The 26,806-nt window shown below is 45.0% G+C and overlaps 1 protein-coding gene across 7 annotated transcripts in view; it reads right to left on the bottom strand.

Annotated features, from left to right (window-relative positions):
* The window catches only part of DOCK10 (dedicator of cytokinesis 10), a 1,735,912-nt gene that overhangs the window by 258,031 nt on the left and 1,451,075 nt on the right, over positions 1-26,806 (bottom strand). For all 7 annotated transcript variants that reach the window (XM_078665953.1, XM_078665951.1, XM_078665949.1 and 4 more), the window contains exon 39: positions 4,652-4,750. In XM_078665953.1, the coding sequence (XP_078522079.1) occupies positions 4,652-4,750 (99 nt within the window). The remainder of the gene's footprint in view (positions 1-4,651; positions 4,751-26,806) is intronic.

Below are 26,806 nucleotides of genomic sequence, written 5' to 3'. Positions count from 1 at the left end.
CCATAGTAGACATGTTCACTTTCATAAACTAAATACTTCAGCAATCCCTCACCATCCACTTAGGTTGCTTGCTTAGTTTGCCTTAGCTCGCACCTACAAAAAACCTTTTTTCCCACATAGATGCACCCCCTGGCCCCACCTAGGGGATACTCGGAGCTCCCCACCTCCCTATCCCCAACCCCAAAATCTTGTGCCCATCCACCACCCCCTTACCTACCCCACCAACTGCCAACTGCTACATCTAACCCTCCACCCACCTACAAACCTGAAGCCAAGAACCCCTGTTGCAATCAGATTGTCCAGTCACAACATTTCCCACGATGTCCATTGGGTTCAAAGCTCGCACCTTGCTAGGGACCCTAAATGGCTCAGAACACCTCCCCCCCACACCTCTTTTTGGTTACAGATAACAGGCCTACACATAGACTTATTTCATAAGAGCATATTGTAAGTAAAACATTTAGGATCATAATCAGAAACTCGAGAAATAAATCTCATATTTTCAACAAAAAGATTTCATAACCCCTCATTGTTTCATAGTTTAAAAGGTATGCAAGTAATTTTGTGCAGTCTGTATATTCTCTCTTAAACAAAGTTCTGAGCCTTGCTGGTTGTAGAATCCTTGCTTGTCCACAGGCAGCTTGGAATAAGGGTAGCTTTTGCCATAATTCCCTGTGTCGATTGGATGTCTTGCATGACATATCAGGAAAGATCTGAATTTCAAACCCATCTCTTATTTTCCTACCTTGTTGTTTTATAGCACTATTCAGCACCTTCTCACGCATCTTGTAATCTCCAATATTCACCAACACCGTATATGGATGGGACCTATCTGGACACTCTAGAAAAGGTGTTCAATGTGCACGGCTTATAGTCAAGCCTACCAAATGGCCCCTAAACAGATGATTATAGATCAGATCATTGATATATTAAATAACCTTCTTGGGTTTCCTCTCCTCTCTTTCTGGAATAACAACTAATCTGAGGTTAGATGTCCTTCAATGATTTTCTTGATCCTCCAATTGTTGTTTTTACAGAGGTAATCTCCTTTTGAAGAATGGAGTTCTTCTTTGATAATTCATTTTGGCTGTGTTCGAGATCTCATATTCTAGTTGTCATTGCTTTCAACTATAACTCAAAAGCCTTAACTTTCTTTTCAATTTCTGACATCTTACTAATGAGGCTTACAGCTAGAGAAGTTACTATAAAAATTAGAAAGGAGGTCAACAAATGTTGAAAAAACAAAAAGCACATTGAGAAGGTATATAGTAGCCATGTAGTTTTTCTTCTAACCTTAAGGAACATGTTATTGTTTTTCACCTTTGTGGACCTATTAAGACAAATGTAGTTTACTACCATTAAATGTCGATGCTGCATCCATGAACATGCACCCTCTCACGCTTAAACAGTGCAAAGAATGGCATCGAATAATTTTATAGTGGGTAACAACCAGTTTGGAGTTACTGGCAGAGTCTAAGCATAGAAAGATCACACAGGGGATACCAGAAATCTTTTATTCTGTTACACCTTGTGTGCTTCTTCCTCCCTGCATATGTTCTATTCTCCCTTATATTATAAATCTCACCTCGTCAATTACTAAACTATTTTTGCTTGACTAAAAGTAAGCAACGCAATAATCATGGAATTATAACTACTGTAGCCTGCAGAGAATGAACATATCGAGGTAAATCAGTACATCATTGAATTTACAGTCAAACAATGAGCTGTGTCTCCAAAATAGGAGATCTTTTCTGAGATAGATATGGGCAGAAATAGTTCAAGCAATAGAACTATACTTAGCCTATTTTAATACTGGAATGTGATATTGGCAACTGCCCAAAAATCTGGGAAAATAAATGTAACAAAAATTCATACAATTTTTGTTTAAGGAATGTTTGATAGCTGGAGAGACATGCAATGCAGATTTTCAGAGATCTATTTTACTGGGGAAGTGGGTGGTGCTCTTCAAATGTTTTCAAAGCTCTGGCCATGACTATGAAAGTCATTTGATTCATAGAAATTATAATATGCCTTCTGAAGAGAGTCTCAGTTATTCATACTTCCCTGTGTCCGGAGAGAAGGTGGAGCAAATAGGCCAATGGGAATGCGCTTTCAAGGCTACAAATAACATTGAACTCTATGGGAAATTCTACTTTTCTCCATGACCAAAAATGAGTTTTTCCGGACCCTATTTTTGCTGGTATTATGAAGCTGTGCCCTGTGACACTGCTATTTAGGGCATGTGCTCTGTTTATAAAACAGCATTAGTAAGATGAGTTCCATCCAGGTGGCCTATTTACCTTTCCTGTAATGTTAAAGCAGATATCACAGAAAATACACAAATGGCATGGGAGTTAAATGTCAGATATATGGGCTGTAGTGTGTATTTATACCACCTACATGTATGCCTAAAATATAAAGCTGCTAGGAGCATTGTAACTCTGGTTGGGCTGCCGTTTAAACCAACTACAGTGACACATAGGAAGGAAAAGTACTTTTGCCATGTAGGTATATCCATTGTTACAAATTAAGGGCCCTATTACGACTTTGGCGGTCTTACTGCTGCACCACACTGTCGGCAGGAGGAAGGCCAAAGATATAGTGTGCCCGCCCGCTGGATCATGATTGTAATCCATGGCGGGCAGGCTGTGCTTCAGTGGTCTCAAGGTGGTGGGCTGTAGGGTTCTTAAGAGAGCTTAACATGCAGCCTGCCACAATGACAGCACCTGCAAAGCGTTCCTTCATGGTGTCGAATGCATGCCACACTGTGCAGTTACAGGGGTCCAATTCCAGGAGGCCACAACATGTGCCCCACTGCATGCACCCCAAGGCCTAGGAGCGGCACGTAGTTGCATTTCCACCACCCGTTTCATCGCGGGCTTCCAGCCATGAGAAGGACAGTGAACAAGCAACTTAGAATATGCTTTGCGGTGCCGCAGCGGCGCTGCCAGCAAATTCCTGCTCCTAGGCACTGTGCGACCGCCGCAGGATCCCAGATCACTGGCTGAGGCATTGGTCCTGTAGCGGTCCAAGCGCTGCAATTGTAATACTGCAGGAGGGCCCACAGTGTGGTGGTGGTTGGACTGCCACTGCGAGTATGAAGTCCTATGGGCCAGCATACTCAAAATAAGGCCCTAAGTAACCCCTAAAGTGTGTCTTGTATGCCCACAACCCAGTGTGCCTAAACAAGTGATACACTATACATTTGAAAAGTGTGTCCTCACAGTGAAGGACGCCCTAAAAACTGTTTTACTGTGTAGATTCAGTTGCATTTTCCATAAGACATACTTATCTATGATTAAACTATTTAATTTTATATTTCCCACCTGGGAAAATACTAGCAAAGTTTGTCTAGTTATTTCCTTATTAATTCTCAAAATCGTATTTAATGGCAATCCCAGATTTGTTTAAACTTGATTCATAAGGAAAATGTATAAAAGTGTACCTTAGGCTCCCTGAGACAGAACTGGCTTAAATATAGTTCTGAAAATCATCACACCAGCAGAACTAGAATCCACATTTTCAGATGGGAGAATTAACAAACGTGCCTCAGAAGAAAATGGGCTGCCTCTGAGTCAAGGAAGGACAGGAAATTGCTAGTATCTGCTGACCACGTCGAAGGCATCAGATATCTGGGAGTCTAACACCTGGCAGACCAAAGGACAACCTAAACACTACCTCATTTGAAGTTGAGATGCCTGGGACAGATTCTCCTATTCATTCCCAGCACCTGCCTAGATAGATAAGCTTCTGTCATAGTGAGGGAGACAGCTTGAACTCTGTCAGGTAAGAGGAGAGTCTACTTAATTGGTGGACTGGCTACAGAGCTGAATACCAGCCTGTCTGGTGGCAGACAGGTCATGGCACATTGAAACAGGGGATAATGGGTAATGTGCAGTAAGGCAAAGAGGAAGTTCTGCAAAGGAGTTGGGGATTGCATAAAACAGGATTGTGTGGAAGATTTTCTCCAGTCACTGGCTAGTGCACAGGATCAAGCTTGACTCTCAACCACAATCTCCTTAGAGCATTCCTGGACCTGAGAAGACTTTATGTGAAGAATAAGGCCCTTCTGGGAAAAAAAACATGCCCCCTGATTTCTGCTGGAAGAAGAGGACCCTTGCAATGACTAAAAGAATCTAAACTCCTGCAGGCATCCAGAAAATGAAACTGCTAAGGGTCAACAGTTCAGGTGTTAACCCACATATATTCATTAACTAAAAATGTGATGTTAAATTCTGGAACTCGTTTGTATTTGTTTCAGTTTGCCCACGTCACTTGATTATTCATGGCCATAACAATGAGCCTGATTTAGATCTCGGTGGTTACTCTCACAACAGTGACGGATATCCTGTCCACCAAAATATAAATCCTAAACCCATTAGGATTTATATTTTGGCGGACGGGATATCCATCACCGCTGTGACGGAGTAACCCGTCCGCTGAGATCTAAATCATTTGGGATTTATATTTCGGTAAACGGGATATTGATTACCATTGTGACAGAGTAATCCGTCTGCTAAGATCTAAATCAGGTCCAATGTATTTATTTTGTTCCTATGTGTACGCAAAACTGAAGTAGCCCATGCACTTGCCAGATAAACATTGAACTATTTACACAGGTATCAAATAGACCAAAACTTAATTGTGCTACCATTGCGACAGCATTCCAGCCTGAGTGGAGGCGTTGGATCCTTTAAGCGTGCCATTATTCTGTGTTGCCTGCATAAGTTTGAACGCAGCAGCAATCTTCCTGTAAAATAATAAAGACAAGAATATTACTTTGATAATGACAGACACATGGAGAACAGGAAGCAAGCCTTTCTAGATCACGTTTGTGTCTTTAAATTTCAGTGGCTAGAGGGTAGGTTCATCTTTACTAAGGCAATGCAAAAAGAGTCAAACAATAAAATTTACTATTACCACGGATATTTGAATAAAACACAGTTGTTAATCTTTTTAGCAGGTAGGTATATTCAAGCAGTACACGATTTGAGCACTGCTAAGCACAGAAACATAAGCATAGATATAATATTACAAGTGACATGTGTCTACGTCATCTGCTCATTTTTCTTTTCACTGCAATAGCACATAACCTCTTACTTTTTATATAATAGTAACAAAAGTTTCATCTGCTCGGGGTTGCTGTGTAACTCACTCACCATCTGTTGCTTGCATAACACGTTGTCTATGGTCTATTAATTCTATCTACCCTGTCAATGCCTCTTCAAACTTGCGATCAGTTTAACTGGAAACAATATTTTACATTGGGTTTTGGCCATGCAAGTGCAGACCACAATAAAATGTGTTTGCGTATTAACTAGGGGTGGGCGGAATTTGCATAGTCGCCCTACGCAAAACTCCGCGAAACGGTAAAAAATCTCCACGAGCACGCAAAAGTTCAGCAAACACGCAGAATTGCTTGTTCTGCATGTTCGCAATGCTTTTTTCCTGTTCACAAACGCTGTTTGCGTGCTCGGGGAGAAATATCTCCCGAACACGCATTTTGAAAGCGCGAACAAGCAAATAATTCTGCGAAGCCGTGGATCGTAGAATTTTTGGCAATTCTGCGTTCTCCGTGGAATGCAAAATTACCCAAATTTCGCAAGCGGAATGGAATTTACCACCCTGGCCTTGTAATAACTTCACTGTGCTTTGTGCCCAGGCTAGTTTCTACTTTTTGTAAAATTTCACACTGTGTGAAGTAGAATGTGGACCAAAGGAACTGGTGTATTGTGGGCACCAAGGCAGAGCACCACCAGCCTGACACTGACTCTCTGCCTTGCAAGTGTATTAATTTGTTCACATGTATATAGCATACTTTGCAGCAGGAGGATGTATATTGAGCTTGCCTGATCACCATTTCCGGTAGAGCCCTCGTCACACTTGTGGAATACATAGATGAAATCCTGCGCATGCGCACTATATTATATAAAACAGCCTGCAATAGACTTTTCCATAAGATGCACCGAGCCCTATCAGAAGACAGGTTGTAACAGTGAAGGCATCTACTCCGGGAGTAGGGATCTAACATGTACAACCTCACCATTTGTATATGTGCACTCTCACTAGTGATGTGTTTCATATAGTTTCCAAATTGTTATAAAGCCCACGAATACTTTACACAGCAGGCACCTCCAAAACCATTAACTACATAAAAAAAGAGTAAACAAGGGTTCTCTGTGGTGGCTCCTGTAGTGTCTGGGAGGGCACACACGACACGGATTCAGTGGGGACGTTTGCACATTCTTTATTCTTGCGTCTGCCCTCTTCCCACTTCATATCCCAACTGCCTAGCCTGTCCCTCGACTCCTCCCTTTCCGCCCGCCTCTGTCTTGCTCCCCGCGCAGGTCCTGGTGCCCCTGCCTTCACGTCATCACATCTCCACCCTCTGTAAAGAAAAAAAAAAGAAAACAAACACACAACAGTACATCAGCTCCTCTTCTTTCATGTCACTGGACATCTCACTTACAGTTCTTCAATGAGGCGTGACGGTTTTCTAATGGTCCGTCTGGGACGCAACTGAATGTCAGGGTTATCGGGCTCTCGTCCATCAGGGGCCAGCAGTTACAATTGACCACTACCGGATGGCGCCTCAGCTCTTATATCCTCAGAGACTGGTTCAGCCAACAGTCCTCTGACACTGGGACTGCACTTCCTGAAGAGCGTCACTTTCCTGATGACTCTCCTCCCATTTGTTTCGGCAGTGATCATAGTTCCTTTCTGCTTGGTGACCCTCAACGGAGTCTCGTGATAGCTGCAGTCAGTCTTTCTCTGCTGGTCTTGCCGCACCAGCACCTAGTCCCCCTCCTGGATCGAGACAGGGGTGGCTTTTCTGCGGTCGTCTGCGTAGCTCTCCATCTTTTCTTTCTTTATTCTGTCCACTGCGGCAATCTCTTCATGATCGGAGTCAGGATACATAGCACTCACGGGTAAGTTCATCATGGGCAATCTAGTATGCACCGGCCTGCCCAGCATGAGGGTGGTCGGACACTTGCCTGTGGTGGAGTGAGGTGTATTTCGATAGGCTCGTAACACTTCGCTAAGCGCTGTTTGTGTATTTTTCCGGGTGAGCTCCGCTTGTTAAATGTTTTTTTTGACTGTGGCCATAAATCGTTCCATCATTCCGTTGGCCTGTGACCAGAGTGGCGTGATTTTGCGATGTTTGAAAATTAGGTGTCACGCAAAATCAGCAAAGTCCTGACTATTAAATGGAGGTCCATTGTCAGATGTTACCACCTGGGGAATGCCCCATGTGGCGAAGGCCTCATCAAGAACCAGTATGGTGCTGTATGCCTTGGTGGACGTGATGAGTTGTACAATCGGGAATCGAGAATATTCATCCATAGTAACTAGGGCGTATTGTCCAGATTTGAACGGCCCACAGAAGTCAACTACAACTTGTTGCCAAACGCCATCCGGCAATGGAGATGTTTGCATTGGTGCAGGAGGGTCTGGACGGCTCACCAGTTGGCATTGCGGGCAGTCCTTCAGTGTTAGCTCAACCATTGGATCAAACGTCGGAAACCAGACCCGCTCTCTCAGTGCCCCTTTTGTAGCTACAATGCCTCGGTGACCTTCATGGGCCAGGTTGATGACTCCTTGCTGCAGTTGTTTAGGAATTACTATTCGACTGTCTCGCAGAACTAGACCATTGGCAGCGATCGACAATTCGTCGTGGACGTGCTTGAACGCAGACATCTCTTGGGTGTCAATCTGGGCACCTTGTCCCTTGTCTTCTACGTGTCTCCAGCTGGTGGTTTGTATTTGACGTTTGACTTCTTGCAGAGTGGCATCTTCTTGAGTGGCATCACAGATCGCTTCAAGCGGGACAGCAGGTGGCCTGGCCTGAGCCACCACGAAATGTATGTGCTCCTCCGCTATCGATTGCTTGGACTTACTTGTCAGGTTTGGGTGCCTTGACAAGTAGTCAGCAGGATTTGCCGCCTTCCCCGGCTTATGCACGATGGTGTAAGTGTCATCGACTTTATATAGTATGTCCACGAGTTTTAGTCGTTCCGCCGTAGGCAGACTTAGGAGGCAGTCAGCTTCAGGCCCATCGATGACGTGGATGAAAGCTTGGATGGTCGATTTTGATAGGTCAGGTCTGTTGGAAACTTCCCAAGACAGGGGAGTGGCTTCTTGGACATCCACGTGTATACTCGCACATGGGCATTGCTCAGCTGGGGTGGTGTCTTCATCCTTTGACTTTCAGTCACGGGTATGTAATTGAGAGAGGCTCCACTATCCAGCACGAACTTGGCACAGTGAGAACCAATTTTGATGTCATGCCGCGGGTATTCCTTTAAGCTGTCAGGATCCGCCACCAGGCATATGTATTCGTCGCTGTCCTGCGAGATGGGTGACAGCGAACTGGACTCTCTTGACGAGGATCGCCGAGATTGGTAGGTCCAGCGGGAGTGACAGCTGGAGTGTGACGACCCAGTAGACGAATCTTGGCAATCTTGCACCGCTTTAGCATGATGGCGACTGCTTGAGGGACGAAACTGTCTGGTGTGTTCTCGTTGATCATCTTTCCGGGGAGTTACACACACACTTTCAAAATGATTCTCCCTTCCACACTTCCGGCACCTCTGACCTAGTGCCGGGCACGTGTCCATATGAGGGAAGTCATCTCCGCACCTGTAGCATCTGAGTTGGCGCTCCAATCTCTTCTTGGTGCGGCTTGAGCTTCTGCGTCAACGACTTGAGGATGGTGCTGCATTTTGGACCTGGAGGAACGAGTTTGCGCTGGGGAATGTCTACGTGTATGTCGAGACTGAAGTCTGAAAGCTTGCTCGCGTTTCTCACTTCGCCCGGCTTCCATTTTCTTCACATGCTCCTCAGCCTGGTCGTGCACTCGCGTAATTTCCTCAATTTCGTCTAGTGAATAGCTCTTTTTTAGTAGCCTCCGTCGCAGTGATTCTGATAAGCAGCCTTCAATGATTCTCAATCTGAGCGCATCCTCAGTGGAGAAGGATTCAAATTCGCAGTATCGCTCTAACCGTCTCAGATGTGTAATAAACACACTCATAGGTTCCTCTTTGTCTTGCGATGCCAGGTTGAACGTGTACCGCTCATAGTCAACATTCTTTTTGTGTAGAAACTTCCTGTTAAGTGCCTCGCAGACATCAGAGTACGAGGACGCAACCGCCGCTGGCAATTCTTTTATGATCTGACCAACTTCTTTGCCTACTAGATTCCGTAGAGCGATTAATTGCTGTTTTTCATCGGTCACGTGGGACCACTTCACGAAGTCCGTGAAATCCTCCAGCCATTCTTGCCACCGGAGACCCATACCCCCACCAGATTCAAGAGTGAGTGGTTCTGGGGGGCGCAGGAACGACACTCCTAGAACACCCATGGGACCGATGCTGGCTGTCGCATGACGTTGGCGCGACGATGGAGATCCTGACATCGTGCAGCTGTGAGACCCTTTCCGGCCAATCACACTGCGAAGGCTCCTCTTCTACAGCTACTTCAGCTCCGTCTCCACAGGCAGCTGAACCGTCTGCTTCCCAGGTTTGGTAGAAGAATATAGTTCCACTCTGCACTCAACGTTATGTATCCACAGACTTCTGGCACCTTCACACAGACATCCGCCACTTCTGCTCACGATTTTATATTTGCCAGTTGAGTTTGTCAAGGCTTGTTGACTTTTGTTTTAGCACTCTGCCCGACTTCAAAATGGCCACCAAGGATCCCTGTCAGGGGATTGGACGCGGCGCCTGACCTCAAGATGGCCGCCGCGAGAGTCTCACTCTTTCCGAGACTAGGATCCTGAACTGTATGCAAGAGGAGCACTTCTCCTCCCGGATCCACAGCAATACGGCAGGCACTCACTCAACCCCAGAAGCAGCTCCGAGGGCACAACAGGTGAGGGAGGCGCTCGCAGGCTGCCTCACGTGCACTGTTCAGCTGGAGTGCGCTCTCAGCATGCAGGCAATGAAGTGTTCGGCTCACGACCTCCAGCAGCGCGACTGGAGTGGGCTCCCAGCGCGCATAGTCACTGGCGCAGCGGCACAGCAGTAGGGCAGACAGCCGGTCAGTCACTCTGGACGCACCACCACTTTCGGGCACCAGACGCCCGTGACAACAACACCAACCGTTGCTATGCAGCTCCGCACCACCGCAGGTCCCGTGGCCACCCTCGTCGCCAGCTCTAGTGTCTAGGCGGGCACACACGACACGGACTCAGTGGGGACGTTTGCACATTCTTTATTCTTGCGTCTGCCCTCTTCCCACTTCATATCCCAACTGCCTAGTCTGTCCCTCGACTCCTCCCTTTCCGCCCGCCTCTGTCTTGCTCCCCGCGCTGGTCCTGGTGCCCCTGCCTTCACTTCATCACAGCTCCTGATTAAGCCGATTAGGTCAAATTCTTGGAAAGACCCACTGGGCCGGCTCTAGGGCGGTGCGACCGGTGCCACTGCACCGACTGCTGGATTCCAGGGGGCGCCGTGTTTGCAAGTTTAATATTATTTTAAAGCACCTGCTGCCACGTTTGTTTCCTCCGGCAATTTCCGCGCAACAAAGAAATGTCAGGGTAAATCCTATGATTAGTGTTCTTTCTGAAGAGAGATCGGAGTTTTGTTTAATTGTGTTTAATTGGGCTTATGACTCACTATAAAGTAGTGCAGAGGGTTAATACCTCTGTTGCAGAAAACGAGTACTGAACAGATTACAAAGTGCATAGAATTTAAATAGGTCAGTGGGTTACTGCTTAAAGAAGACATCATTTTGTTACTTGTAATTTATAAGTTAAAATCCTAATATAGGATTTGAACTTATAAATTGCAAGTTAAAAAATGATGCCTCTTGGAACAGCAGTAACTCATTGACCTATTTACATTCTATGCACTGTGTAATACTGAACTATTATCTTTTATCAAAGAATTGTATGCACGCTGCAAAGTATATATTTAAGCAAAGATTAATGTTGCAAAAACGATTAGGGGCCGATGGCTTCACTAGTTTGTGCTTCTCTAGTCCAAGCACTATTAAACTATACTGCCTAGCAGTATTGATGACATGTGACGCCTACTGTGACGCCTTCACTTTGTAGTCTTCTGCCTTTTGTAATATTTCCTATGCGCTGAGTTATACAAGTATGATTGATTGTTTAAGTGTGATGTGTGTGCGATGTAAAGAGCTCTGACACACTACACTCAATCAATCAATCAATCAGAGTACTTGTAAAGCGTGCTACTTACTCGTGAGGGTCTCAAGGCGCTGAGGGGAGGGGGTGCCGCTACTACTCGAAGAGCCAGGTCTTGAGGAGTCTTCTGAAGGGGAGTAGGTCTTGGGTCTGCCATAGGTGGGTAGGGAGGGTGTTCCAGGTCTTGGCGGCGAGGTAGGAGAAGGATCTGCCGCCAGAGGTTGTTCGTTGGATGCGGGGAACAGCAGCGAGGGTGAGGCTGGCGGAACGGAGCTGGTGGGTGGGGGTGTAGAAGCTGTGGCGCTATATATGCATCTGAGAAAGAGTTGGTATGGAGACGTGGGCACCATTAAAAGATGGTGGTGAAGGAATCTGCGGTAGAGGTGGTCATTGGGGACACCAACAAACATTGTCGCACCGGGCGTCACCAGCTCTAAAGTCAGCCCTGACCCAGGCTTGTGGAAGCTCTCCATGATGACAGCTTCTGCCTGCACTTCTGTCTGTGTTGCTCCTGGCGCAAAAAAAGAACTACCTGCTACTGCGCTAGACAATAAATTACACAGCTTAGAAGTATTTGGCAAAAACTTTGTGTGCATGCATATTGTGGACATTCTTGGTGACATTATGGCTATCACTTGCAACATATTGTCTTCAATCCAGACTACATTTGCCAGGAATTTTAGAGGCACAAAATTTGAACATTCCTAGTGACATTAGGCTACACCTACCACAGTAGTAACCTATCCATGACATACTGCGGGTATTCTCGGTATTTAATGTTTCTAATAATTGGGTATGAATGCAGAATCTGTCTATGTGTCACAGTAGTATATTTGAGTGTTTGGTTAAAGCGACAGGCAAATGTTTGCCAGACAGGCATGTTTTTAATAAACAAGTAAACTACTGAGATTGATGTTATTTTTGCAAAACTAAATTCTGCCTTTGATATTGAGATCTCGGGATTTTCAGAAACATGCAAGCTGATATTTCGGATGAAATGATGTCATTTCTGGAATGTTTTAACGTGAGTATTTCAGGGCTACTGAATGCAGAGTTTGGTACGCTTACTTTTGATTTTGTTTGCTTGGGCTCAGAAGGTACTTACAGAAATGGCTGCTACTTCATTAAGTCCATGGACATTCCTTAAAGAACATTACTGGGGACTCTATATGATGATATCGCTTCTGTTGTATGGGGTCTGAAAATGTACGTTTTCATTTTATGTAACCATTGTGTCTCTGTAATATCTACTGCAAATAATCAATAATATTGCTTTACGAACCTTTAAGATTTTCCTAGCGCTTTTATTTTGGGCCTGGGTTATGACATTTGTATTCTTTTTTATGCTTCCACCCTGCTGATTCCAAATAGATTGAATAAACAAAGGTAGGTGATGAAAGTGCCAAATGGGTGGTATATATTTAGAATGTGAACAGAATTGAAATGTGTGGTGCACCTTAGACATTTTGGTCATGACAGGCAGAGTTCACAATACGAAATGTAATGCGTGCAGAAAGAAAACCAGAATAGGGCAGAACACGAAATGCCAACAGATTAATGGCGCTCAAACAGCAGATAGGTTGATCATATTGAAAACTGCCCCACAGTTGAAGAGAATATAATAAGATGGTGTTTGATATGGCAGTCCAAAACAAAGTAGTAGGTTTCATCTCTACGTAAAGCCACAGAATATTCTGATGAAGGTTTTAGATGTCGTTCTTCACCAGAATGAGGATGATACTGCATGAATGGCTTCAACAAAATGACATTCACTGATGCAATACATGTGAAAATTGATTCAAATCGTGGATGGCAGAAAATTTGCAAACACCAAAAAATACTTGGCCACAGCTGCGGAATTCAGCAGACTCAACAAATAGCAACAATTCAACATTCTTTCACATAAAACCTCTACCATTTGCTTCACGTCTATTACCAGTTCAAGTCCCGGACTGGACGTTGCGGGCACCGGGCAATCCCCCGGTGCGCCGCACGGGTGGAGGGCCGTTTTTGTTACAGGGCCGTTTTTGCAGCATAGCATGCGGTACAATACGACAGCTCCAGCGGCGACACTCTTGTTCAGAGACGCGACGGCAGCAGCAGCGACAGCAACATGCTTCTTCCTCGTTGAGTCGCGCTTCCAGCTCCTTGAGACACTTAGTCCCTCAGAAGGCCCAAAACAGCAGCAGCCACTTCCAAAGAACTATAGGGAGCTGGGGGTTGAAGTCTGTGGTCCCTGAGACTTCAGCAGGAGGCAAGCTCTATACTCGCAAGACGCCGGCTGTGCTGCAACCTTGGACACGGGCACCCTATCATAGGTGTGCCGTGGTTTGTGCCTTAAAAATTTGGACTCTCACGGAACCGGCAACGCCCCAGCGAGCCGATCGACTCCTTCACCTTGGAGTTCCCTTCCGTAGATGCTGTGGTTCTATGCTCTGCGGGGCAGACATTAGAATTATTGTTGCAACTGATATGAGTCTACCACTTCCATAGCTTTACCACGGCATTGATTTTAGCTTTCAACCTTTCATCTAACATAGAACCCTGACTGGATTAATGTGTGTTTATCCACTGCCGAGCTGTCCTTCTTTGACATTGAAGGATACCTCCGTTTTTCTGATGAATTATTACCACCTCCGACTCAACTTTACATGACCCTTGCGAGCCCAGCTTACACCTAACTAAAGAAACCTGCCCTGACGAAGTTCCTAAAAGGCAAGAGGAACGAAACGCGTTGGCTGTGCCTATACTTCATGAATACCCTTTGTTTGAATAAAGAAGAAGACACTAAAATCACTATCTCCATTGACTTCATTTGAGTGCAACTTCCATTTTTGTCTTTTGTACGTCAAGCTCTATTCCAAGCCCTTGGAGATCCTTCACTAGTTGAAAATAAAGTACATAAAGTTCCTTTCTCCTTTCTTTGGCAGTCAGGCAACCACTGCAGGCCAATCCTCTAAGCACCACTTCAGCTTAGGAATAGTCTCTCCTCAGTTGCTTCAGGCTCCTCTCCTCAGCAAAGGTTTCTTCTTGTAGTCCAAAAGTGACCTAATTTCTTCGGATCAGGGTCCCAATATTTATGTCCCAAAATCCTTTGTCCTCTGAGGGCAGAGGGGCCTTTGCCTAGTCCAAACCAGTTCTGGAGCACTCTGTTTACATGACTCCTTCTTTTTTACAGTGTAGGGCAGAAACATAAAACGCCCCACAGGAGGTGGAGCCAGCCTTGTGGAGGAAAGGCACAGTCCTGGAGCACTCTGTTGACATGACTCATTCTCTCCTTTCACAGTGCAGGGCAGAGACATCAGAGCCAGCACAGTCCTATTCAGGTCCCAGGTGCAAATCCTCCCTCCCATCTAGATGCAAATCTCTCTATTCACCACTGGGCGGGCTCACCCTGACTCCTGGAATCCCCCAGCCCTGTCACTCAAACTCCAGACAAAGAATACACAACCTAGCAGAGGCAGACGTGAAAAGATAGGCAAGAAAAATACCTACTTTCTAAAAGTGGTATTTTCAAACCCAGAATGGTAAAACCAACCTCACTAAAAGATGTATTTTATCATTCTGAGTTCAGGCATATTAAACTCGAATTTCCACCATGTTCTCTGAGTCAGTTATGATTATAAGAATGTAATAATCTAACTGCCCATTCTGGCCTATGGGAAATAGGTAGCCTTGCAATAGTGAAAAACGAAAATGGCTATAATTCCCTATTAGGACATGCCACGCACACCAGGGCATGTCCTACCTTATACTACCATAGGGGTGTCTGATATGATGAAAGGGGAAGGTTTAGGGACTGGCAAGTTTGTGCACTTGCCCAATCAGCATGGCAGTACCAGACTGCACACAGGCTCTGCAATGGCAGGCCTTAGACACACTTATACAGGCTGCTTCTGTGGTTGGCACAACCAGTGCTGCAAGCCCACTAGCAGCATTTGGTTCACAAGCCCTGGGCACACTCCGTGCACTGTACTAGGGTCTGACAAGTGAACCAAACCAGCCAATCATGGAGTCACTAATCCATACATCAACTCATAATAGGGAGAGCATATGCACTTTAGCACTGATCAGCAGTGGTAAAGTGCCCAGAGTCATTAAACCAACAAAACAGGTCAGACAAAATGCAGGAGGAAGGCAAAACGTTCAGGGATGACACTGCAAAAAGTGCCAAGTCCAACTGCTACCATGATATAATGTTGGATCTAATGTAATTCTGGCATTAGGAGTATGAGATTATTTAAGGCTCTACTGATACTGTGCTAAAAAAGATGTTTGTTTATTGGTGCTGGTAGCAGGTTTTGAAATCTTATTTTTTTATTTTCTCTCTTTGAATGTTATGCCTAATTATGAAAACAACAGCCTCGATCCACCTGCCATTGATACCCTTTTTGCCCAGCTTCATTAAAATATATGTATTTATTTTTAAATAGAAAGATAGCCCTGATGTTCTCACTTCAGAACTATGAATGGTTGCTGTATGTGGCTGTTAGAAATGAGGGTCTCTAGTTGGCAAAGGTACGTATCTTGTCCAAGTCTTGACCCTTGCTTCTAGTCAGGGTAAGGGGATTACACACTTTAGATAACCCCTGCTCACCCCTTTGGTAGCTTGGCACAACTGTTTGAACCCGCAAGTGAGTACCAAACAAGGAGGTTCTGAGCTTCTTTAGTGCCCAGACCACAGCAAAAATGTCTCTCTAAGTTGCACTCCATCTCAGTTCCCTGAGAAGTAGCCTCCTGCTAATGAAAGCAAATGATGGGTCCAGGCCCTCATTGTTCAATTGTGAGAGAACTGCACCCACACCATGCTCTGAAGAGTCTCTTTACTTGGCTGCTGTCTGGAAGTCAGCTCAGTCAAGGGGGCAACAATGATGCCATACCCATTGACAAAACTCCTGTAATAGCCAGAGAGACCTAAAAAGGCTCTCACCTCAGTTTGGGTCTTGGAGGGCTCCAAAGCCAGAATGGTGTTATTCTTAGGTTGTAGGGGTGCCACCTGGCCGCTTCCTAACTGGTGCCCTAAGTACACAACAGACCCCTGCCCTATCTGGCACTTAGTGGCCTTGATAGTAAGGCCCACCTTCTGCAGCTCCTTCAACACTTCACAGAGGTGATGCAAGTGTTGCTCCCACTGGAGATGAACACTGCAATGTCACCCAGGTAGGCGGTGCTGAAGTCCTCCAGCCTGAACAATATCTGGTTGGCCAGTCTGTGGAATGTGGCAAGGGCATTCTTAAAGCCAAAGGGCATGACCCAGAACTGGTAGTGCCCTTCTTGCATTGAGAACACTGACCTCTCCTTGGCCCCATCAGTTAAGACAATCTGCCAGTACCCAGACATTAAGTCAAACGTGCTGAGGAACTTGGCAACACCCAACCAATCTATGAGCTCATTAGCTCTGGGGATTGGGTGCTCGTCAGTCCTGGTGACAGCATTGATCCCACGATAGTCCATACAGAACCGAAGTTCAGGTGTGACACCGGCTGCAACAGCTTTTGGAACCTAAACCACTGGGCTAGCCCAGGGGCTGCTGGAGGGCACTATCACCCATAATCCCAAAATCTTAGAAATGTCTTTGTTGATGCTGACCTTGACCCTGTCAGTCAACCTGTAAATCTTGTGTTTCACAGGATGGCTGTCTCCGGTGTCCAAATCATGAGGTCAGGGAGAATAGTTCACATGCAGAATCTTTAAAGTGTTCCTTGGTGACTGCAAGTCCAACTGATAGGTGATGTCATTCTTGTACTCTGGCACCTCAAATGGCCCAGTACACTAGACTTGGCATATGTCAAGTCTCCACTGGCGCCATCACCCACACTTTCTGGACAGGTTGAAACTCAGCCAGAGTGGCATTCTGATCATACCATTGTTTCATCTCCTCCTGGTTGGCTTCTAGGTTTTCTGGGGCATGCTTCCTGAAGTGCGCAGTCTGGTTTCTAAAGGCCAGCATGTAGCTAAATACATCCTGGGGAGGTTTCCTGGGAGCTTTCTTTCAGCCTTCCTTCACCAGACCGAAAGGTCCTCTTACAGGATGCCCATGCAGTAATTCAAAGGGACTGAAGCCTAGAGGGTTCTGAAGTACTTAACTGTAGGCAAACAGAAGGCATGGCAAGAGGACGTCCCACTTACACCTCATGGGGTCTCCTAGACCCCTGATCATGCCTTTTAGGGTTCGGTTCAATGTCTTAACCAACCTGTTTCCTTGGGGGTGGTAAGGAGTGGTGAACTTGTAACTTACACCACATTCCTCCCATAGATATCTAGATATGAAGTTGGTACCCCAGTCAGAAACGACCTCGCTAGGGAACCCATGCGGAAAAGAACCCCATCAATGCACGGCTCACCACATTGGACATGATTGTCCTGAGAGGGATAGCCTCCGGGTACCGGGTGGCATGGTCCGCCAAGACCAGTATGTACCTATTGCCTAAGGCTGTCATGGGGTCCAGGGGCCCCACAATGTCAATTCTCACCCCCTCAAAAGGGGTGCTCACCACGGGAAAAGTTTGGAGAGGAGCCTTTACCTTCCTTCCACTCTTATCACTTGCCTGGCAAGACTGGCAAGACCAACAGCGTGCAACTGAGTGCCTTGGCATTTGGGGCCAGTAGAAGTGGGTGACAACCCAGGCAACAGTTTTGTCATGCCCCAAATGTCCTGTCAAAGGCACATCATGAGCCAGACTCAGTAGGAGTCTCTGAAGCAATGGGTACCACCAGCACATGTGCTGGCCCAGCAACCTTAGGCTCACTATACAGGAGACCATTCTCCCAGTAGATCTAATGTGATCCTGACTAAACACCAGCTGCCTGGTCTGCAGCCTGCTTGCGCAAACCAAATAGAGTAGGTCGTTCCATCTGCTTCAGAAGAATTACTCACTGGTGGGATCCCCCCTTCCTCCTGCCAATGGGTCAGCTCAGGTAGGAATCCCAGATTGATAACTTGCTCTCCTGTAGGCTCCAGGGTAACCCCAAAAAGCTCTGCCTCCTCCTCGATAGTGGGAACTTCTGGAATGGGTTTCCTGCGCCCCCTGCCCCATCTCTTTCTGGCAGGCACCTGGGCCACTCTTTCAAGCTACAGTGGGTACCGGTGTGTACTTGGCACACTTGGGATCCCTCTTAAGGTGACCATCTTGTCACATGAAATGCCCTTTCGGGATCCATTCTCTCCAGGCTTCCCTCTAGGAGCCATGGCTTCTTACCACCGGGGGGCTAGGAATCTTGACCCTGGGAACTAGCTTGGTGCTCTTTACAAAAATCCTTCTGGCTAGCCTGTCCCCCCAGTCTTCTGCTGGGGTCCCTTTCCACCTTTGGCTCGGTTTTCCACATACCCCTGTGGACCCTGGTACTCGTCCAGCAGTCTGCCTACTGAGAAAGCTTCCTGGTGTCAGTCACCTTACTGTACATCAGATGCTGGTGCATTTCTGGAACACAAACACTATACAAGTGTTCCCATGCAATTAAGTCAAACAGCCCCTGATAGTCTGTTACCTTGCTGCCCTCTATCCAACCATCCATTGGCCTGAAAAAAAGATTCAAATATTCAACCTAAGTGTTGGATTCAAGCTTTCTATAATACCTGTACTTTTCCCTAAACTGCTCCGGGGTGAGCCCATACCTGAGGCATAAGGCCTCCTTTATGTTTGGGTAAGTGAGGGCAACTGCCTCCCTCATTGATTTCAAGGTGTCCCTCCCATTGACATCAAAGTGTTACCATAAGCCTCCCCCCATTGCTTCTCTGGGAACTCATTCATGCTGAGAGCTGCATCATAAGCTGCAAACCAAGCATATATGTCCTCCTCCTTCTGAAAATCCTGTATTAGATCTTTTGGAATGTGTACCCTCCTTACAGACTGCACTGGCTGCACGCTGCCACCATTTGAACTAGAACAAAACACAATGGTTCAGCACTCCCCACAGTGAATAATAATAAACAAATAAAGATTTGAAGAATCCGTTCAGTAGCGCTTAAAAAAATTATATTATTCTTTTTCTTTATACAGAACGTAGCCAACGCGTTTCGTCCAGAGGACTTCTTCAGGGCAAAAGTAATGAAGCTATGTCGATAGTTGATTTTGACGGAAAATAAGTATATATTCGCGGAATTAGTAGTCCAAAGATCCAAGGGTACACAGGGATGGCCACCTTGCCAATATTTTATTTACAAGTCCTTCAAGTATTAACTTCAATTTTTTGCAAAAATTGAGTTCTTTAGATGGTTTCCAAGTTTCGCATCCAATCACTGTGGCCTGTATAATCCCCTTATTAGTAGCGTTGTCACCCTCCACCACGTCGCCGGTTTCGAAAGAATGTGGAAGCATCATAAGCTGTAAACCAAGCATATATGTCCTCCTCCTGCTGAAAATCCTGTATTAGATCCTTTGGAATGTGTACCCTCCTTACAGACTGTACTGGCTGCACGCTGCCACCATTTGATCTAGACTCTGCCTGCCTGACCTTGATATCCAGTTCCTTTAAAATCAACTCATGTGACAAAAGCAATTTATTTTCCTCAAAGACAACGGTCTTCGCCTTGTCTTTATCTTGCTGCTTTTGTTCCATTTCAAGATTTTTCATCTGGAACCTCAGGAGCTTCAACTCATGATCTCTGGCCCTCTGTCTGTCCTCCATCTCCTCTGGGGACACACTTCTAGGGGAGGCACTGCTGCCAGGCCTGGGGGTCTCTCCATGGGTAAATCTTAAGCACTAAAATCCCCTTCCTGGCCTTCATCTGTCAACTCCACTTCATCATCCTCAACCCCCCCCCCCAAGCTTCTTTGGATGCCTAAAAGGCCATCAATTTTTTTTTATATCAAATGGGGTATGGCCCATATACGACAACTAAAAATGGCCTACTATTTGAAACACCAAGAAGATCTAGTCATCACATTTATGTTATACAATTCTTATATGGCAAACCATGAAACAATCATTTGGTCTGCAGTATTCATTTACTCAATTATTCATATAATTTCATTGAGCATAGTTGTTAGCGTGTATGTTCAGAACAAGGGAAACATTAAAATTCAAACAGTAAACATATACTTTTACAGTTCACAAAAAGCATTACAATGCACATAACAATACATAAACCTCAAAGCCAGTCATGGTTTCAGAAAGGAAGCAAATGCAACCTAAGCGGTAATTTGTTAACCACATTCAAATCCAAATTACAATGTTGCTAACAGTGGGAACATGACTTTATCATATCCAGGGATAACCTTATTTACACAAACAATTATTCCCTGTGATACGGAACAAGTCCAAAGAAGTTGTCCCACTGTTAAAGGTGCAGACACGTTTCGAAATCCAACACAATGTATGGGACTCTCATCAGGGCCATGATTGGGTATAATCTAAATAAACAGAAAAATGATGAAATAAATTGGAGCTAGCCCTCCCTAGAATTTACTTGGATGAGTGTTATTGAACTACAATGCAAATTGTACCTGTGTTGAATAATTGGAAGGAGTCTGTGTTGAGGTGTCTGTACACAAGGCTAAACTTCGTTCTAAGGGGTAAGAAATGAGATGTTTCAAATACATATGGATGCAGGTACCACCTCTTGTTTGAATGAAATGTAAATCGGCACTATCCAGCGCTTCATGACTTACTTTTCTCAGTGAGCATAGCAGTTGTTATTCTAATAAACAATGTCCAGGTCACAAAGTATCAGGATTTCTGGAAGCAATAAATTAGACAGTTAGTCCAATTTATTGCGTGTGTGCATATTTGTCAAATGAGAAGATTAAATAAATTGGCGCTGCATAGCTTACTTTTATTTCATGAGTGTAGCAGTTGTACTGCAATTAACCAATGTCCGGGTAGCAACGTATTTAGATTTCTGCAAGTGATACATTTCAAAGTCAGACCAATTATTAGCAGGTTATTGAGTCTGTAAGTTGAATCAGCAGCATGTGCTGTCGTTCGTGCTTGTTCAGATATTCGGACTCACTTGTTCATGTCTCTCCTAACTCCACGGCGTCCCCCTCGTCAAAGTGCAAGAGAGCGCCACGCCAGACTTCCGGTATTTATTCTCTCGACACCAGAGCCCGGTCTCTTGCATTCTTGGCTTGGAAGTTTAAAAACGGGTTTTCCCTAAATAAGTTGTATATAATAGATATTGTGTAACACAGGTTTTCAGGAATGCAACAAGTATTCCAGTTGTTGATAGGAATGTGACAATTCGGGAAGGCTCAGTTCAGGCGCATTGTTCATCAAATCCGACCTATTTCTGACAGTTCATTTAGCCCTTGGTGCTCTTGTATTTCAAAATAAAGTACGCTTCTTGTCTTGGGAGTGTTGATTCAATATCACCTCCTCTGGGATTCTGTTTTAGGGCACATAGAATAGACCACTTAAATTCTTTCTCAGAGTGGTTTCTTTCCATAAAGTGGTTGACCATCGGTGCAGAGACCGCCTTTGTTTTGATTCCAGATCAATGTTCCACACTGTGCTGTCTGACCTCTTGGTTAGTTTTATCAACGTAAAGTTTTTGACACAGGCATATAATGACACACACCACGTTCTTAGTCTTGCAGTTCATGAAGTCTCTCCGTGAGCATGTGATTTTGTTGTGAGTAAAGTCTGTTCCTTTCACAGTTGTTTCACACGCAGAGCAATTGCCAAATTTACGGTGGCCTACTAGCGGTTTTAGGTTCCATTGAGACCGTAGGTCTTTTTCTCTGGGTGATGCAATCTCTGATCGAATTATTAGTTGTCCTATACTCGCATTTTTCTAAATTGCGTAGAGTGGTGGTGGTAATGGAAGCTCCAGATTTGACAGCAAGTGCCAATTTTTTAGAATGATCTGGCGAAACATATTAGTATCTGGTCCATAGGTGGATACACAAACAAGTTTTCTAAGCTGAAGTTTCGGCTTCTTCATGAGTAAAGTCTCTCAAGGCGTGAATCATGCACATTTCATTGCGTGTTTGAGTAGGTTTTTTTGGGCATCCTCTCAGTTTAAGTTGATCACATAGTGCACCAGCATGAATTTCATAACCTTCCCTTCCTGAACAATTCTGTCTAACTCTCAGCAATTGCCCATACAGCAAATTCTCTTTTAGAGATCTTGGAGGGAAGCTCCTGTAATGTAGCGCAGTGTTTTTGTCCATTGGTTTCTTGTGCAGAGACACTGTCAGTTTGTTGTCAATTGGTCGAACTTCCACGCCAAGAAATGTAAAGCAGGAAGTACTTCTTTGTGAGAGTGAATTGAATGTCCGGGTGCCTGTGGATTATCCAATCATCAAATCTTACAAGATTGGTTTCAGAACCATTTGACAAGCACCAAATATTGTCAACTTAATGATACCACTGTGTAAGTTTCTGGAGGAAAGGGTTGTTGTTAAAAATGAATTTATCCTCAAACCGGGCCATTTAGAGTACCGCCATTCCTGGGTCGAAGGAACATTCCATCGCAGTCCCTTTAGTTTGCATAAAAAAATGATCCTGAAACGTTAAATTTTTTTTGAAGAGCTAATGCTGCCACTCGCACATTGAATTCAGTAGGTACATGGTGCGGGTGTGGTCTTGTTTCTAGGTAAAACTCAATTGTTTCAAGGACCTCATCTTGTGGAATTTGAGAATACAATGATACTACATCAAAGGATACAAGCAAATTGTGAGAAGGACCGAAGCTAGATCCTTCAACCTTCATGATGAAATCTGTAGTGTTGCGTAAGTATGACAGGGCATCTTGAAAAAATGGTTTCAAGAACATAGAACCTACTACGTTTTAGTGGGTTCTCCCTCCCTCTCCTTTTCCGCTCTCCTCCCATTTCACCTCATCACCCCTCTTGTGTTCAGCTTTGCTATAATTGAGCATGACACACCATGCTCCCTTGTACTCAGATGAATACATCAAGAAAATTCTTGAAGGCCCCTCACTCTTCTCAGAGTCCACAGAAACTTCTAAACTTACAGATAGAAAACAATTAGAACAATTAGAAAAAACTAAGAAAAAGCTCATCAGACTTCAATTAATGGTACGCATCCTTCTTGAATATCTCAAGGCAGACACAATACCGGTTGGTCCCCAAGTAAGGAACATCCCAGGTGTCTTTACTGACAAAAAAAAATACTTAAACAGCTTTAGGTACATTGGAACCATATGTTCTAGGCATTGAATGGTGCTGGGTATTGATATAGCTACAGAAGAGATCAGCAAAGTCTTAGGTGTGATAGACAATATTGTAAAACAGATTAGAGAGGATAGCAACATTGCAGATGATAAAACCTTAATTGAAAAAGTAGAGAAGATGATCTCTGAATTTCATAGGGTAGAACAGAATAAGAAAACTACTAAGGTCAAGCGAGACATAAAAAACTATAAGGTTGAAAGAACATATCCTTCCCTAACTGAGGATTTATATACCAATAGGGCATACACAGACCCCAAATTGCAATGCCTTTGGGGCAGATATAACAAACAAACCGTTGTAGTTTCTGAGACACATCTGGTGAATCCTCAGAAAATTGAGATTCAAGGACCTAGCATTTCAAAAAACAGGAACACCGGCAACAGTAATATTTTAGAGAAGGACCAGGGCTGCCCCCCAAATCGGGGTTCAGGATGCCCCCCGATGGTACAGCACTCCCGCAGACTGGCAGACAAGACAGAGGTATTGCCAGTGGTAAACATTAGCACTAACACCATGACAGACCAAAATAAAATACCCATTTTCAATCTCTATCACAACCGACTTTTGGAAAAGGAAATTTCCCTACTCAGCAGGGGCCTTTCCTTTGTACGCACTGTGAAATCGATTTTTTTACACTTACAAACTGAATTACTTAGATTCTTCAGAAGGATCCGACTGCAGGTTTTCTTTCAGGACAAACCTTCAATTACTAACACAGCCCACACCCCATTCCGTTCCCTTTCTACATTCTCACTACCACAGAGCAGCATACCAACTGTAAAACAAGCTTTTCGAAAAAGTTGTACTCAAAGAAATCCTCGGGCTAGAACAAAAAGGAAGATTTATTCCACACAACCTTCCATTGCAGGAAAAGAATGCCCTAATGGAATTGAAACTGAATGAGGGTCTGATTATTAAACCTGCTGACGAGGGCGGTGGTATTGTCCTCCAGGACGTGGACACATATAAACTAGAAATTCTAAGACAACTGTCTAATACTGAACACTATATGAGACTAGCATCTGACCCTACCAAAGAAATCCAAGCTCTCATTTTTAATATCACAGAAGCAGGCAAAACTGAAGTTTTCCTCACTCGAAATGAATACCTCTACCTCAATACAAAAGCACCTAGGACACTGGTTATCTACACACTGCAGAAAATACACAAATATATAGATTCACCTCCTGGATGCCCCATTGTGTCTGGATGTAGTTCTATCTTGGAACCACTATGTCATTATGTTGACAACTTTATCAAATACTTTGTTCCCACCACACTAAGCTACATAAAAGGCACAATGGCCATGATCAACCTAGTTGAAAACTTGACATTTGATCCTACAGACTTTGCACTTTGGATGTTGAATCCCTATACACTAATATTCCGCAGTAAGAAGGGATTGATGTAATTCAGGATATTCTTGATTCAAGGACCCGCCCTCACTCGGTCCCACTTAATTTATCCTCCATCTCCTTAAGATCTGTTTGACCTGCAATTTTATTCGAATTTGAAGGTAAGTTTTACCAACAAATCAAGGGCACGCTATGGGAGCGGTTTTTGCTCCTAATTTTGCAGTCCTGTACATGGACTGGTTGGAAACCAGTAGGATATTATCTCAAACCAATGCATGCTTTCGCGTTTTTTGCTTCTAATTTTGCAGTCCTGTACATGGACTGGTTGGAAACCAGTAGGATATTATCTTAAACCAATGCATGCTTTCGCGTTTTTTGCTTCTAATTTTGCAGTCCTGTACATGGACTGGTTGGAAACCAGTAGGATATTATCTCAAACCAATGCATGCTTTCGCGTTTTTTGCTTCTAATTTTGCAGTCCTGTACATGGACTGGTTGGAAACCAGTAGGATATTAACTCAAACCAATGTATGCTTTCCTAATATTGGGAAATGGAAGAGATATATCAATGACATATTCTTAATTTGGAAAGACCCTGCAACCGGGTTGATCATGTTCCATGAGTGGCTTAATGCTCATTGTAATGGCTTAAAATGCACACTTACACAGAGCAGAAAACAGATAGCTTTCCTGGACTTAATGATCATACCTCATGAGGATAAATTATACACCACCATCTTTTGTAAAACCACTGAGAGGAACACCCTTCTGGCTTACAATAGTCATCACCCATGTGTGTTGAGAGAGGCATTGCCCTTCTCTCAATTTCTACGAGTAAGAAGGATCTTCTCTGTAAAAGAAGAATACTTTCATGAAGCAGATAACCTGTCCAAAAAGCTTATCAGTACGGGCTAACCTTGGAAGCTCACCAGAAGGTCACTCAAAAGAGCGTGGTACTGCCCTTATGAGGCACTTCTGAGCCCTAACCCAAAACCAAACAGTAACCGCCTAGTATGTGTTACTACGTTCTCTTCAAGCTCTAATCAGGTTATAAAATGACCCTCCTTGGGAAGGTCGCTCCCCAGGCTGCACAGCACTGCCTGTGTGTCCTGCCCTCAGTCCCAGCTGCCGTGGCTGAGGAAAGTTCGAGGCCCTACTCCACCTGCAGGCCATCCCCTGCGGCCCCCCAGCACTCGCCCATTCGTCCGCTCCCTCCTCCCAGCTGCCTCCTCCCTCCCACCTCCCCTTCTTATGGTGGCCGCACAGCGGCCGCATTCAGCTATCGCGCCGCTGGCGCGCCTAAGGCAAGCCCGTCTGTGCCTGGACCGCACCCAGCGCCATAACCCCTGGCCCTCACTCACGAATGCTATGACGCCCGTCTCCACTCCGATGCCAGCACCTTCCATGCACTCAACACAGGACGCCCACACACCTGCTTCCTGGCCGCCCCGAACCGCACCCAGGGACCCTTCTCCTGCCGGATCTGCAGCTTCACCAGCACCTGACCCATCAAGCAGCAGTGAGGAGAGCGACCCTTCTTAGGCAGGTCACTCCCCACGCCGCACAGCACCGCCTGTGTGTGATGCCCTCAGCCCGAGCTGCCGATACTGAGGAAAGTTCGAGGCCCTCCTCCACCCGCAGGCTGACACCTGCGCCTCATCCCTGGTGGCCAGTGGTAGGCCGTATGTAGGTTTGTCCTGCTGTAATTGTACTGCTTCCCATTTCGATTTTTGTAACTGTATTGCTTTATTTGTTACTATTTCTTCCTTCTTGCTCCCAGTTTTTATTCTGTGCCCTGTACCCTATGGCCCTCTGTCTCCTCTGTAATTGTATTGCCTTATCTGTCTCCTCCGTAATTGTATTGCTGTACTACTTCCTATTTCGTTTTTTGTAACTGTATTGCCTTATTTGCTACGGTTTCTTTCTCCTTGTTCCCCGGTTTTATTCTATGCCCCGTGCCCTTTTTGCCCTCTATTCCTTCGTATTTGTATTGCCTTATTGTTTAGTGTCTCCTCCTCCTTTTCGCCTCTGTATTGTTCAGTGCCCTGTGCCCCTTTTCCTCTGTTTCCTTCGTCGCTCCTCACCCCGTTTTACCGCCGCTGCATCCCCTGCAGTCCCGCCCCCGCTTGCCATCCCCTGCAGTCCCGCCCCCGCTTGCC

Source organism: Lissotriton helveticus, chromosome 11 (assembly GCF_964261635.1).
Source record: "Lissotriton helveticus chromosome 11, aLisHel1.1, whole genome shotgun sequence".
Lineage (NCBI taxonomy): Eukaryota > Metazoa > Chordata > Amphibia > Caudata > Salamandridae > Lissotriton > Lissotriton helveticus.
This window is presented reverse-complemented; position numbering and strand designations above follow the sequence as displayed.